General features: G+C 42.4%; 1 protein-coding gene across 9 annotated transcripts in view; it reads left to right on the forward strand.

The window, feature by feature from the left end:
- LOC129179635 (transducin-like enhancer protein 4) overlaps positions 1 to 12,955 on the forward strand; it is a 31,444-nt gene extending 18,489 nt beyond the window's left edge. For 3 of the 9 annotated variants that reach the window (XM_054773099.1, XM_054773104.1, XM_054773095.1), the window contains 14 exons: positions 300 to 501; positions 880 to 896; positions 4,362 to 4,484; positions 4,563 to 4,616; positions 4,701 to 4,853; positions 6,623 to 6,758; positions 6,854 to 7,029; positions 7,955 to 8,031; positions 8,153 to 8,402; positions 8,484 to 8,731; positions 9,910 to 10,057; positions 10,130 to 10,280; positions 10,400 to 10,476; positions 12,654 to 12,955. In XM_054773099.1, the coding sequence (XP_054629074.1) occupies positions 300 to 501; positions 880 to 896; positions 4,362 to 4,484; positions 4,563 to 4,616; positions 4,701 to 4,853; positions 6,623 to 6,758; positions 6,854 to 7,029; positions 7,955 to 8,031; positions 8,153 to 8,402; positions 8,484 to 8,731; positions 9,910 to 10,057; positions 10,130 to 10,280; positions 10,400 to 10,476; positions 12,654 to 12,761 (1,920 nt within the window). In that variant the 3' untranslated portion in view covers positions 12,762 to 12,955. The remainder of the gene's footprint in view (positions 1 to 299; positions 502 to 879; positions 897 to 4,361; positions 4,485 to 4,562; positions 4,617 to 4,700; positions 4,854 to 6,622; positions 6,759 to 6,853; positions 7,030 to 7,954; positions 8,032 to 8,152; positions 8,403 to 8,483; positions 8,732 to 9,909; positions 10,058 to 10,129; positions 10,281 to 10,399; positions 10,477 to 12,653) is intronic. The other 6 variants (XM_054773102.1, XM_054773097.1, XM_054773100.1 and 3 more) reach the window with 3 other exon arrangements.
- The last annotated feature ends 494 nt before the right edge of the window (positions 12,956 to 13,449 follow it).

Consider the following 13,449-nt stretch of genomic DNA (forward strand, 5'->3'; position numbering starts at 1 on the left):
ACTATATTGGGTAATAAGAGTGTAAACGTGACCATAGGGGTCTTATGTGTAGAGGGCTCTAATAATGTTAAAAACCCTATTTAGAAGGTCGTAAATAGGTTCTCTATGCTCTAACTATGAATATATGCCATTTATATATAATAAATCCCACTTTGTGTAAATTCTCTTACCACGGTCAGGTCTTGAACCAATTAACCGTGATAAATGAGGCACGACAGTATATATTGCTCTTTCTGCTCTTTCGTTTTCCTATTTGTTCAAATGTCGCATTAATGGCTGCCTCTGTGTGTGTGCTTCAGCAGCAGCAACTCCAAGCTCAGCATCTCTCGCACGGCCACGCCATCCCTGTCCCACTCACGCCGCACCCAGCAGGCCTTCAGCCCCCACTGCCCCCGGGTGCCGGTACTGCCAGCCTGCTGGCGCTCTCCTCTGCCCTGGGTCATCCGCTGCCCCTCAAAGACGAGAGGAAAAACCAGGACAGCGCCGAAGAACACCCAAGAGGTAAACCTTCCTCTGCATGTGCTGTTTTAGTTGATTTTGACTAAGTTTGTGGAACACATGCTCAGTTAGCTCACCAGTGTGCAAACTAATTTAGAGGAAGATTAGAATATATTAAGATACTTTGTTAGTTTGAGGCGTGCTGGTTTAACATGTTCTCAAGCTACATGTTTACAATTTTAATGAGCGGATGTTGATCCAATGCAAACTATTAATGAAGTTACCTCATGTTGCATCAGACAATAATCCCTGCTAAAACAGAGAGTCAGTCTTTATTTATCTGTGTGTGTGTTTCATAGTTGTTGACATAATTATGCTGCCTGGTGTTTGCTGCTCATCATCAAATGTTTCCGTTTTCTTCCTCTCGCCATCTCCTCACAGAAAGAGACTCAACGAAGGTAAGTCCTTTCAGTCCTCCTACAATCTGTGACTTTCATACATTAATAAGATAGCTCCGTTATACTGACACAGATACTAAAATATATCAACGAGGCAATGAGCAATATTACACTTATAAAGATGTGAGTCTTTCCTCTGGTTACTCAAGCTATTCTAGTGTTTTTTTAAGATTTTGCAATGTGCAAATGGAGACAGAAAAATGTAAAAGTATGATGGTTGGTGAAGGGAGGAAGCGCCAAAGACAAACACTACAGCTTGTAGTAATTAGTCCCTTAAGCTGAGCCTTTTCCCTAGGCAAACATTTGGTTTGTTGAATACTCAATGAGCAGATTAGCATTTCTTTATTCTCACAGCCTGTGCCCGACTCGGCGAACGCACACACTATTAGGAAACACGGACACACTTATCAGGCTGCATGCTCCCTTGTGTTTGGGAGTAGGTGGAGACAGGAGGAATGCTTAATATGTTATCTCCTGCCCCCCCTCCATGTAGTCTGTCCTCCTCCACACACACTCGCAGCAGTAGGCACTGTGATAGTAGCGATTAGCTGTGTGTTTGTGTGTGTGTGTGTGTGTGAATATATGTGGGTGCATATGTGAGGTCTTCTGGAATCAGTGACAAAGATTGGAAGACCAGAATGATGAATGCCTTTCATTAGTGCCCAGTGAGAGAACACACACACACACACACACACACACACACACACACACACACACACACACACACACACACACACACTTAGAGATGCTCTTTGACATGGCGGCCAACAGTCACTTCATGAAACCAATAAGCCCCTTGTCAGCGGTCTACAGTTGCCTTGGCAACAGTCCACTGGGTACAGTGTGTGTGAAATGCATGAGCTTCTGTAGCTTAATGTCCTTGGTGTTAGCACCTCGCACATTGATAACGCGACGTGGGCGTAAACGGCAACATACAATGTGTTGGTCTGCAGTTCTATTATTATTGTTGTGGTGGTGGTGTGTCCAAGGACTGTAGATACTCAGGATTCTTGTTGGTGCTGATACTTTAAATGTACATTAAATTAAGTTAATTCTAGATTAGTTTTTCAGGATCATTGACATACTCAAAACTGAGTGCACCCGTCATGATATTCAGCAACATATCTGCACAAAGGACAATACTATACAAATGAAACCTAGATATTCTTTAGTGTAGTCAGTGTACAGCTTTTAGAGCAATATAGATTTACTATACCCTGAAAATGACTCAACAGTCAGCCATTTACAAGTAAGTACCCCTCACAGTGAACACATACAGTATGTTGTGTCGTTTATAGGTGTTGTTGTTCACACATGGGCATTAAAGTGTCCGATAGGCAACACCTACTGAAGTGTGGTAACGCTCTCAGATTAATTAAAGTGATTATATTGAACTGTCTGGCACTGTTTGACAGTGGGTAGCATGGGGGTCAACTTGTCTCATCAGTAAAAATTAATTCTCCATGATGTTATTGAAAGAGCTAATCTCTAAGCTAATTAATCTAATCACTGTGGAGAGCATCAACCTTCTTCATTGCACTCCCTGACATCTCAACATTGTTTGCACACACACACACGTACGTACACACGGAGCACTAAAATGTAAACATGTACGGGTGCTACAGACGCACACACACACACACACACACACACACACACACACACACACACACAGACACAAAAACACACAAGCGGCAAACCTTGCTCCACCCTCACAGAATCCTTGTCATCAACACTTGCATCACGGCAAAGGGCACCGGAAAGGTTGCAAGCGTGAGTTAGTGGAAAGGTCGAGTTAAAGGTCCTGCTTCTTTTCTCTTCTCTCTGTTGGTTGTCTGCGGGGTGAGAAGCACTTCCCGATGAGACAGCAGTTGATGGGCAATGAGTGATCAGGACAGATGGCCATTCAATTGAATGTATTTACGTTCTTCTGCAGTAAACCTATTCGAAGCCATGTGGCATGTTTCTTTCATTATGTCTTAATAGAATTAAATGTTTCCCATAATATTTCACATGTACACACGACACATTTGACCTGTTTTTTATGGCAGTTGGGGTGCAGCTTAGAGAATTTCCACCACAATAAATTGGATGTCAGTTGTTTTATTGCAAATGATTATACATAAAAACCTAGAAAAAGATAGATATATCCAAATGTGACCTCACATGAACAATAGCCCCTTTCTCATTGCCTTCAAAAGCAAATCCAGTCGTTCCTCGCTACATCGCGGTTCGAACATTGTGCCTCCATTCTCTTGTGGTTTTCCAAAAATTAATTAATTATTGATCGCTGTTTCGTGGTTGAAATTGATCTATTATTAGGAGAAAAAAATGCCTATTTAAGCACATTTTACATATTCATCACCTAAATTAAGCATTTTCAAGCATAAAAATGGCTAAATCAACGAAAATACAAATATAATGCATTCAAAAGACGTGATAAGTGTAATATGGTATCTGTGACTTGTTTTAAGAAGCAGTGCTTGGGAAGTGATGTGTTTGACATCAGCTGACTAGAGTTGACTGTTGGCTGAGTGCTAGCATCAGGTTAGCAGGGTAGAGCGTGGCTGACAGCAGCTCCTGTGCGAATGTTCACTGCATGTGTTCTCTGCTTGTTAATAAAGCGATTGAAGTGCGTCGTGAGTCTCTCCTTAACCATAAACAGCGTGACAGAGTAGTATTCTATACTGGTCTGTAGGTGTCAGTAACATTACATTGATGAGGCATTATTTACCAGGAAGTACACTGTCAGTGCTAACATGTGAGTCTATCTTATCTTATTTATCTCTTAGATGGCTTATTTTATAGTATTATGTCTTCTATATTGGGTAATACAAGTCTAAAGGTGACTATGGGGGTGTTATTTCATGTGTACGGGGCTCTAATAATGTTAAAAACCCTATTTAGAAGGTTGTATTAATATTGAATCCTACTTCGCGGAAGTTCACTTATCACTGTCGGCTCCGAAACCATTTAACCACGATATACGAGGGACGACTTTACCAACATGGAAGTGGGGGGGCAAACCCTAACCCTAACCTGGCAATTTTCTACCTAAGGAAGTTATATAAGAGCTGTAACAGAGGCAATCCTGCCACCATTGTGGGTAAACCGCATAAAGGCCTTGGTGAAGGAAAACCTTATTTTGTATGCCACATCAGGGGTCACCAATGTTTTTCCTTGTGAGAGCTACTTTTACAAAATGAAAATGGCCAAGAGCTACTCATTTTTGTAACATTTATTTTCAGAGCTTATTTTAAACCCAAACAAAGCGAATATGCTTGTTTTACCAGAACATGAACAAAATGCTGGTGTCCACAACTCACATTTTGTATTTCAGAATGCATTTCTTTCTACTGTTCTTTCATTATTAACTGAAAACTTGAATGAAAAGCAGGCTTGCGGGCACCTCATTTGGTCGTGGGGGGCTACCTGGTGCCAGTTTACGATTGTTATTTCTTCCAGAGCTCATCTGTGTCTCCGCCTGCCACTTTTCGGACTGGAGAGAAGCACAGAGGTTCGGGTGATTACACCGCCGACAGCAAGAAGCAGAAGACAGAGGATAAAGAGCTAAGCTCGACACGTTACGTAAGTCCGTCTTGTCGTACGGAACTTAAAATATGAACGATAGAAGTTAAAACATCAATTTTACATTACACTTTCCAGGAGAGTGATGGCGAGAAGAGTGATGACAACTTGGTAGTGGATGTCTCCAATGAGGTATGCTGCAGTCTGACGTCTGGCGTGCTACTACTTGGAGTCGAGAAATGAAACAGATAAAATGAAACTCAAAAATCACCCCAGGATCCAGTGTCTCCCAGAGGAAGTCCCGCCCATTCTCCCCGCGAGAATGGTTTGGACAAAAGTCGCCTGCTGAAAAAGGATGCACCCCTGAGTCCTTCTTCTGTCGCTTCCTCCAGCAGCACACCTTCATCCAAGTCCAAAGAGATTAATTTGGTGAGTCATTTGGGTAATTATACCCTTTTGATCTTCTTTGTATCATTTCTCTTAGGTAAGTTGCTATTCTTAGGAAAGAAATGTTGGAGTTTGGCACCACAGATAATAACTTCCCAATGATATTTTGTGTGGAAAGTTTATAAGAGCAGTTATACAGTAACTCACAAAGGTGAGTACACCTCTCACATTTCACCAACAATTTTTATATCTTCTCAAGGGGCTATACTATAGAGCTAGCTAAATGGAGTACCAAGAAATTTGTGTTTTGCCTACAGTCAAACATGGTGGAAGTGTAATGATGTGGGACTGCATGAGTGCTGCCGGCATTGGCGTGCTGTGGTTAATTGAGGGGGAACATGAATTTCAACATGTACTGGATTGCTGTGAAACAGAGCATGAGCTTCTACCTTGGAAAACTGTGACACATGGCAGTTTTCCAACACAATGAGGAGCCCAAACACACCTCCAAGATGACGAGTGCCTTGCTAAGGCAGACCTGAACCCGACTGCGGGGCATTCCCAAATGGAAGGAAGGTGGAGGAGCGCAAGGTGTCTAACGTCCACCATTTCCCCCAGCGATGTCTTCACGGAGAAGTGGAAGAGGATTCTCAGCTCTAGTGAATTCCATGCTCAGGAGGACTAAGGCAGCGCTAGATAACAATGGGGCTCACACTAAATATTGTCACTTCGTACACAATTTGGACATTGTGACATTGACACTGTGAGGTGTTTTGCCAGCTATTTAAACAAGGATTGCTGCTATTTTCAAAGAGTACAGTGGAACCTTGGTTGGCGTCATTAATTTGTTCAGGAAGGTCTGACCATCTGAAATGGACACCAACCGAATCAAATTTTCCCATAAGAAATAATGTAAATCCAATTAATCTGCTCCAAAAAGCAAAAAATGTTAACACGAAACACGTTTTTATAGTTTTACAATTATATTTTGAGGTACGGAAAACTATTTGAAATGTGGATAAATGTAAATATATATAAATAATGACTGAAAGGGATGAATGAACATTTACGGTTACTTTTATTTTCATTGAAGATGTGATTCTTGACGCCTGTCCCCAAAGACATGATGTGGCAACCACCACCACCTTCCTGTTTTGACATGAGTTGTTTCTTGAATTCAATAGTGTTCACCTCACTACTGTAACCTAAAATGGAGCCAAAGAAAGTTGCAAATGCCAGCACTTTGATAAAGAAGGTGAGAAACACTGCTGAATTCAAGAAGTAACTCATGACAAAACAGGAAGGTGGTGTCCCTGTGGCGTCTCGCTGACAGTAGTCTTCAATGACAATAAAAGTAACCATAAATGTCCATTTAACCCTTTTGTTCTTAATTTCTACGCATTTAGAATTCTTTTATACATGTAAAACTATTATATTATAAAACAATAAAATTTGTTATGTGTTAACATTTTTGGGTGTAAACGGCTGATGAAATCGTAGACGGGCGAAGGTAACTTGCAGTTCCAGTTGGCATTGTGTTTGCTATCAAATAGCATGCTAACAAGGAAGGATGTTTTGACGCAGTATTAATAACACGACAAGACGCACGCCATATTGTAAGCTAAAAGCGAAATTGTGGCATACATTTTTGGTTTTAACCAAAACACATGCTAACCAGGGTGGATGGTAACCGAGGTTCCACTGTAAATCTACACAGCTGTACAAGCTATACACTGACTGATTTAATTTATATTAAACTTTTGCATCGCTTTAATACTTTCTTTTTGTTTTGTTTTTTTGTTGTTTTGGAGAAGAATGAAAAATCCACAACACCCGTGTCCAAGTCCAGCACACCCACCTCCCGCTCTGATGCACCCACGCCTAGCAGCACCACCACTCCGGGCCTGAGGGCCACACCCAGTAAGCCATTAGTAGTGGAGACACTAGGTAGGTGTTGTTTTGTTATGTAAGAAATTGCAACAGAATATACTGTATGTGCATAGACGTTTAGACTTGATTCTAACCATCTATTCTTGACGCAGCCCCGGGTCTCCGCACACCCCTGGCGGTGCCGTGTTCGTACCCCGGTCCATTCGGAATGGTCTCTCACCTGGGCATGAATGGCGAGCTAAGTGGAGCGGGAGCCGCCTACACTGGCCTGCACAACATGAGCACTGTGGCTGCAGCAGCTGTGGCCGCTTACGGGCGCACACAAGTAGTATGTGAAACAGTACCCGTTTGTACCAGTTTGTACCAGTACCAGTACCCTAGTTATTTTATGGTAGCATGCTGATAATATGTCTGTGCTTGGGACACCTGATCATAGCAGGAAATAAAAGTTGCAGAAAATAAGGAATAATAACTCTTAAAAATAGCACCTTGCACAAAATAAAAAATTTTCTGGTGCTGTCATGTTCTTCACCAAGGTCATCCAACCTTGCCTTTTGTAGCCCTACATTTGTGCATTGAGGCTCAGTCATCCTGGAAAATTCAACTACAGTATTAGCATAGAATTGTCCATAATGTTTGAGCAATATGAAGAATTGAGATTGATGGAGGTGTGTCCCAAGACCTTAGTTTATTTAGAGCAGTGATTCTCAACTGGTGGGTCACAGGGGGTCTTTGCCAAAAAAAATAGCGTAATTACCCGACGTCCATGTACGCATCTTGTGTCTATTCACTTGCTACGCCTCCAGAAGGTGTATGCCATGTTTCAGGGCGACTTTGTCAAGCTTGAGCAGGAGGGGAAGGACATTGAGTGTGGACTTAAGGCTCCATCCTTCCGACACTTGCTAGATAGAGCTAGATATCTCCTGGAGAAGAGCACGGCATAAAGCGAAAGCTCACGTTGTGCTGTGTGATATAATGCTTGCAACACGTTCAAAAGTTGCTGCCCTCTAGGCAACCATGTAACCGTTAGTCTTTTTGCATTTAAAATTAAAATAAATAAATGTAATTTATTAAATAAATAAGATATTTGAGAAGTTTACATTTAAAAAAAAAAATAAATAAAAATTCTGCAATTGGGGTTGCTGCTTGTCATTGAAGGGTGATGGTGGGTCCCGCGGCCAAACCAGTTGAGAACCACCGGTCTGCAGCGTATGTCACCCCAGTCTGTTGAAGGTAACCTTCATCTTCTGTAGGTTGGATTTGATCCGCACCATCACATACGTGTCCCTGGTCTTCCTCCTAACCTGTCGGGCATTCCGGGCGGAAAACCGTATGTCTCCTTTTTCGCCTCATAATAATAACATACTTATTTCCACTTATTTATCCATTTCCTGCCACCGTTACTTCTTGGTGTCCTCTAACACAATGTGTGATGGATGTCTTTACTTCAGAGCCTACTCCTTTCATGTGAGTACTGATGGACAAATGCAGCCGGTACCTTTTCCTCCCGACGCTCTGATCGGCCCTGCTATCCCACGGCACGCGCGGCAGATCAATACACTTAATCATGGGGAGGTGGTGTGTGCTGTCACCATCAGCAACCCAACACGTCATGTTTACACTGGCGGCAAGGGCTGCGTCAAGGTGTGGGATATCAGTCATCCTGGAAACAAGACCTCCGTGTCACAACTCGACTGCCTTGTGAGTCACTTCAATGACCGTCTGATTCATGAAAGTCGGATCTTGGGGCTAAGAAATGAAAATGCATGTCTGTACCATCAGAACAGAGACAACTACATCCGCTCATGTCGACTGCTCCCTGATGGACGGACACTCATTGTCGGAGGCGAGGCGAGTACTTTGTCAATATGGGACTTGGCGACACCGACTCCACGGATCAAAGCAGAATTGACCTCATCGGCCCCTGCGTGTTACGCTCTGGCCATTAGCCCCGACTCCAAGGTGTGCTTTTCCTGCTGTTCTGATGGAAACATAGCCGTGTGGGATCTTCACAACCAGACTCTGGTTAGGTAGGTCACGCATTCTCGACTATAAATGGTCACTGGGGGGGGCGGGAGGGGGGGCAGCTGACTTAGGGTAAGAAGTGGTGTCCACCCTGGACTTAAATTGCCTTCTTTTCACAACAAGCTACTTAGTGATGCCTTAACAATGGCAAAATCGGGTACTTTGGGTATTTGAAGTGCCTGGTCAGCCAGGGTTCCAAGCATGCCAAGCCTATACACTATGGGGATTGGAAACCTCTTCTGATCACAAAGTACAAAAATGAACATGTGCTAAGGTTAGCTTATCTTTGTTCTGGGCGCTGCAGTATTATACTCCACAATCTCCACTTCCATTTTCTTCCTGACCTCAGTCTCCTCTTGGATAAAGTTTGTCGTCTTACCTAATGCTGAGAGGTAAACGCGTTCATTCACCTAAATTGTAGTTAGCATGTTTCATCCCAACCGATGCATTCAATATGCGCTGATTTTCTCAGTTTCCCATGTTACTATTTTGAAGTGGACAACCATTTACCATCTTATGGAAAGTTATGGACAATTTAGTCTTCAATTAAAATAGTTTAGAGTACTGTGGTACATTGGTTTTAGTTATTTATTTCTTCCAAAAGGTCAGACTGAAAAACTGGAACGTACAAATCCCAAGCAATTTTTTCCACAGGTTTATTGCACTTGTTTGTTGCATGTTTATTGCACGGTCATTGTACAGGATTATTGGAGCAGTTTATATTATGGAGTCTGACAGCTGCAGGAAGGAAAGACCTGCGATATCTCTCCTTCACACACTTTGGATGTATCATCCTGTCCCTGATGGAGCTCCTTAGTGCAGTGAGCGTGTGTTCTCAACATCTTTGATCCTTTGTGATCTGTTTTGTTAACACTTTCACCCCTTTCACAAAATTAGCTTTCTTGAGTTCTTCTTTCTTCGCCAGGATGGAACTTATTGTTGACGCGGCAAACAGACTAGTTTGTGCAACACTGGCATTTGAGTTTGCCAAATAAATGTACTTTACAGGATGCCTTAGTATTGTGTCGTACAATAACTAAGTATGGTGAGCTTTGCTGTTGTGTTTGCAGGCTTTCCCTACGTATTTATGTTGAACAACTTAGACACTCAATTAGTGTTTTGAAGACAAGCCATAAGTATTATCTCTGTGATTGTATTAAATATGCTTTGTGTTTGTCTACAGGCAGTTCCAGGGCCACACGGATGGAGCCAGCTGCATAGACATCTCCAATGATGGCACCAAACTTTGGACGGGAGGTCTGGACAACACCGTGCGCTCCTGGGATCTTCGAGAGGGCCGGCAACTGCAGCAGCATGACTTCACCTCACAGGTACGTCATAGTCTTCACCTTCTTCAGTGAGACGTCATACAGTAACACAAAAATTATGAACTGTGCTTGCAGATCTTCTCACTGGGCTACTGTCCAACTGGCGAGTGGCTGGCGGTGGGGATGGAGAACAGCAATGTGGAGGTCCTACACGTCTCCAAACCTGACAAGTACCAGCTTCACCTTCATGAAAGCTGCGTGCTGTCTCTCAGATTTGCTCACTGTGGTGAGTCATTGTCGTATGCTTGCGTTTTGTTTCTTTGTGTGTTTCTTGTCACTTTTTTGGCCACCGCGACGTCATTGGGCCAGTTGTCATCGGCTCATTAACTGTGCTGTCATTTGCAGGAAAGTGGTTCGTCAGCACAGGAAAAGACAATCTGCTTAACGCATGGAGAACCCCGTACGGGGCCAGCATATTCCAGGTAACTGTGGAGGAACGTGGGCTGCACGGTGGTCTAGTGGTTAGCATGTTGGCCACACAGTCACAGTCAGGAGATCGGGAAGACCTGGGTTAGAATCTCCATTTCATTTACACAATGAAAAGAGCCATGTGACTATCTATTAGTGACATCAAATAAAGCATGGAACCCTTAAAAACTGCTACCAACAGCAAACTAATGGTTTGTTATAACGACGCTTTTATAATGTTTTTATTTTTCTTGTTTATTTGTGTATTGTCAATTTAGCATAATTGGTCATTGTTTTTTTTAAGGCTTTAAAAATTCATCTATTTAAAGTCAAGTACTTGTGTATCATTCGGAGTGGCGTTACGATGCATAAAAATGGGGCGGGTATTTTTAGTGCATGTGTGGGAAAGCACTATAGTACGTCACAGAGAGCAGTCATCTTTCCAGCAGTGAGCCAGCATCCAACTGACAACATAGCTGGTTAGCTACCTCAGCGAGTGCAGCTTGTACGGCTGAGATGTCATCGTGCGTCAACGCGAGTTGTCGATGTGAACCAAGAAAGGTTGTAGGAGATTTGTAGATTTATATACAGATGCGCCAAAATGTTACTCTAGGTTGAATGTCTTTGTATGGACTTGTTTCAGGAGCAAAATGGGAATGCAAGGGTTGAAAAACGTAGTCCCACGTGTGCTCCCTTTTTATTTTTTCTACTCGCACAGTCTATTTCTAGGCGCACAAGCGAGTGAAAAGCTGGTACTGTACAGCGGCTTCATTTGAACCACCAGCCGTTGCCTCATCGTCCGTTTCCCTTCTTGTTCAGGCTGGATTGGTGGAGTCACGTGACCATACACGCTGTACGGGACACAGCACACCAACACACACAAGACAAAAAAGACTTGGATTTTCTTTTTTTTATTAAAACACCGAATTTATCGACATGGGCAAAATGATGTCGGTTATCGTGGTACATTTCGGTAAGTGTAGATTTTCGGTTTATCGCCCAGGCTTACTGCTGTGAAAAGATTCTGTAGCGGTAGCAGTAAATGTAGCAGCCACTTGGAATGAATTAGTCAGAAGTGGAGTTTCAAACAGGTGCCTTTTATTCTTCTGGCTCAGTTGTTGCATCATTTGCACCATGAGCACCGTGAAAGCTACAGATTAAACAACAAAAATATGACATTGTGCTGTAGTTTCACAACCAATACACATCACTTTTTCAATACAACCGCATGAATCAAACAGAATACATTTTCATTGAGCAATATGCAGCTTCACATAATAAAACATTTAAACAACTTCACTGATGAACACACACGTGCACACAAAGTCTGAGATATACATATAAGGCATACCTCAAGTCGCCTTCCCAGGGCGCTAGCTTAAACACAAGGTAGTCTTCCACGTTAGCCTACCACGTTAGCCTACCACCACCCAGGTTGACACTTGCCCGGAAATGCTGACAACTTAAAACACGAACAATTCAATGAAAACACACATTCTCATGAACTTATTACTCACAATATTTAGACAATCAGCGCAAACAACTTTATCCCGAGAAAATACGTGAGCACATTGTGTGCGAGGTGGCAATCAACGTTTGCAAAGTTAAATTTTTTTTTCACACAGGAAAAAGAAAAGCGCCCTGCCAAAATAAAAGTGTGCCAACATCCGGTGGCAGGACTGAATAGTGAGTGAATAGCTGAGCATGAAGCACGTAAACATGTCATTTCCATAAAGTCACAGCAAAGACAATCAAAATGTTCGACAGAAAAAAAAGCTATTCAGATGGAGCTCAAGATTGTAGCGATATAGAGGAGAACATAACGATCTGCTGAAGAAACAAGACATACAGACAGGAGTACAGCGACAAAGGATTTATAGTGCTAGAGTAATAATGTTCAAAGTGCAGTCTCAGCTCACTTCATATTGGACCACAGCTTATTCTAAAAATAAAATAAAATGTCACCCAGAAGAGAGCAAAAAGAATGAATACATTAATTGTAATGGTACGGGCACCAGTTGAAATGTTGAGTATTGCACACAGTAATACTAATAACTATTTGCTTTGTCCACTTTTAACACAAAGCTGAGACGTAGGCTGTCATGTCTTTAAATCCATAGCACCCACAATTGAATTCGTCTGTATGTGGAGGATTTCCACCCTGACATATTTTCCTCCCCTCCCCCGACAGTCCAAGGAGTCTTCTTCAGTGCTGAGCTGCGACATCTCCGTAGATGACAAGTACATTGTGACGGGCTCTGGAGACAAGAAAGCTACTGTCTATGAGGTCATATACTAAGAGAGAGGCGGAGTGATTCTTCCAATCCTCGCCTCCACGGCACTGTTCAACGTGGCCAACCCTGTGTACATTATGTATGTTTGGACTTTTTCTTGAACTTTTTTTTTTTTTTCTTAAGCTGCTCCTAACAAAGCACACATTTTTTTAATGCGTGAATGTCTAAATACACTGAGCATATGCTGATAACTTATTTTCACACTCCTCTTTTGTCTTTCTGAATGTGTTTGCTTAGAAAAGTACGGCCTGTAATTGTTTATTCCTGCGTGCGCATGGATGCTTGAAAGCTGTCTCCTGTCTCCTGCCTCCCGCATACAGTATCTACCACATAAACATTGTTTGGGATCTAGAGTTGGAAGCAAATATATGTGCACCTGTGTATATTTCCATCACATGAATATAAATGTATACAGTGGAAACTTGGTGTTCATGATGAATCTGTTCCAAAGGGTCCGTCTAAAACCGAATTGTACGAAAACTGAAATAATCCTTTCCGGACGCCCATAAATGTTCACACAAAACACCTTTAATATGGAACAACCATAGTTTACATGCAAAAATGCATATACACGATGAATGAAAGGGATAAAGACATCACTTTACCTTTTGTTGGAGACTCTTGTTGGCAAAGACAGATGAGCGGCGAGGGAGGAGGGACGGAGAAAGCCACATGTATGCCACCTCCGTATTT

This window comes from Dunckerocampus dactyliophorus, chromosome 4, assembly GCF_027744805.1.
Source record: "Dunckerocampus dactyliophorus isolate RoL2022-P2 chromosome 4, RoL_Ddac_1.1, whole genome shotgun sequence".
NCBI classification, from domain to species: Eukaryota; Metazoa; Chordata; class Actinopteri; order Syngnathiformes; family Syngnathidae; genus Dunckerocampus; species Dunckerocampus dactyliophorus.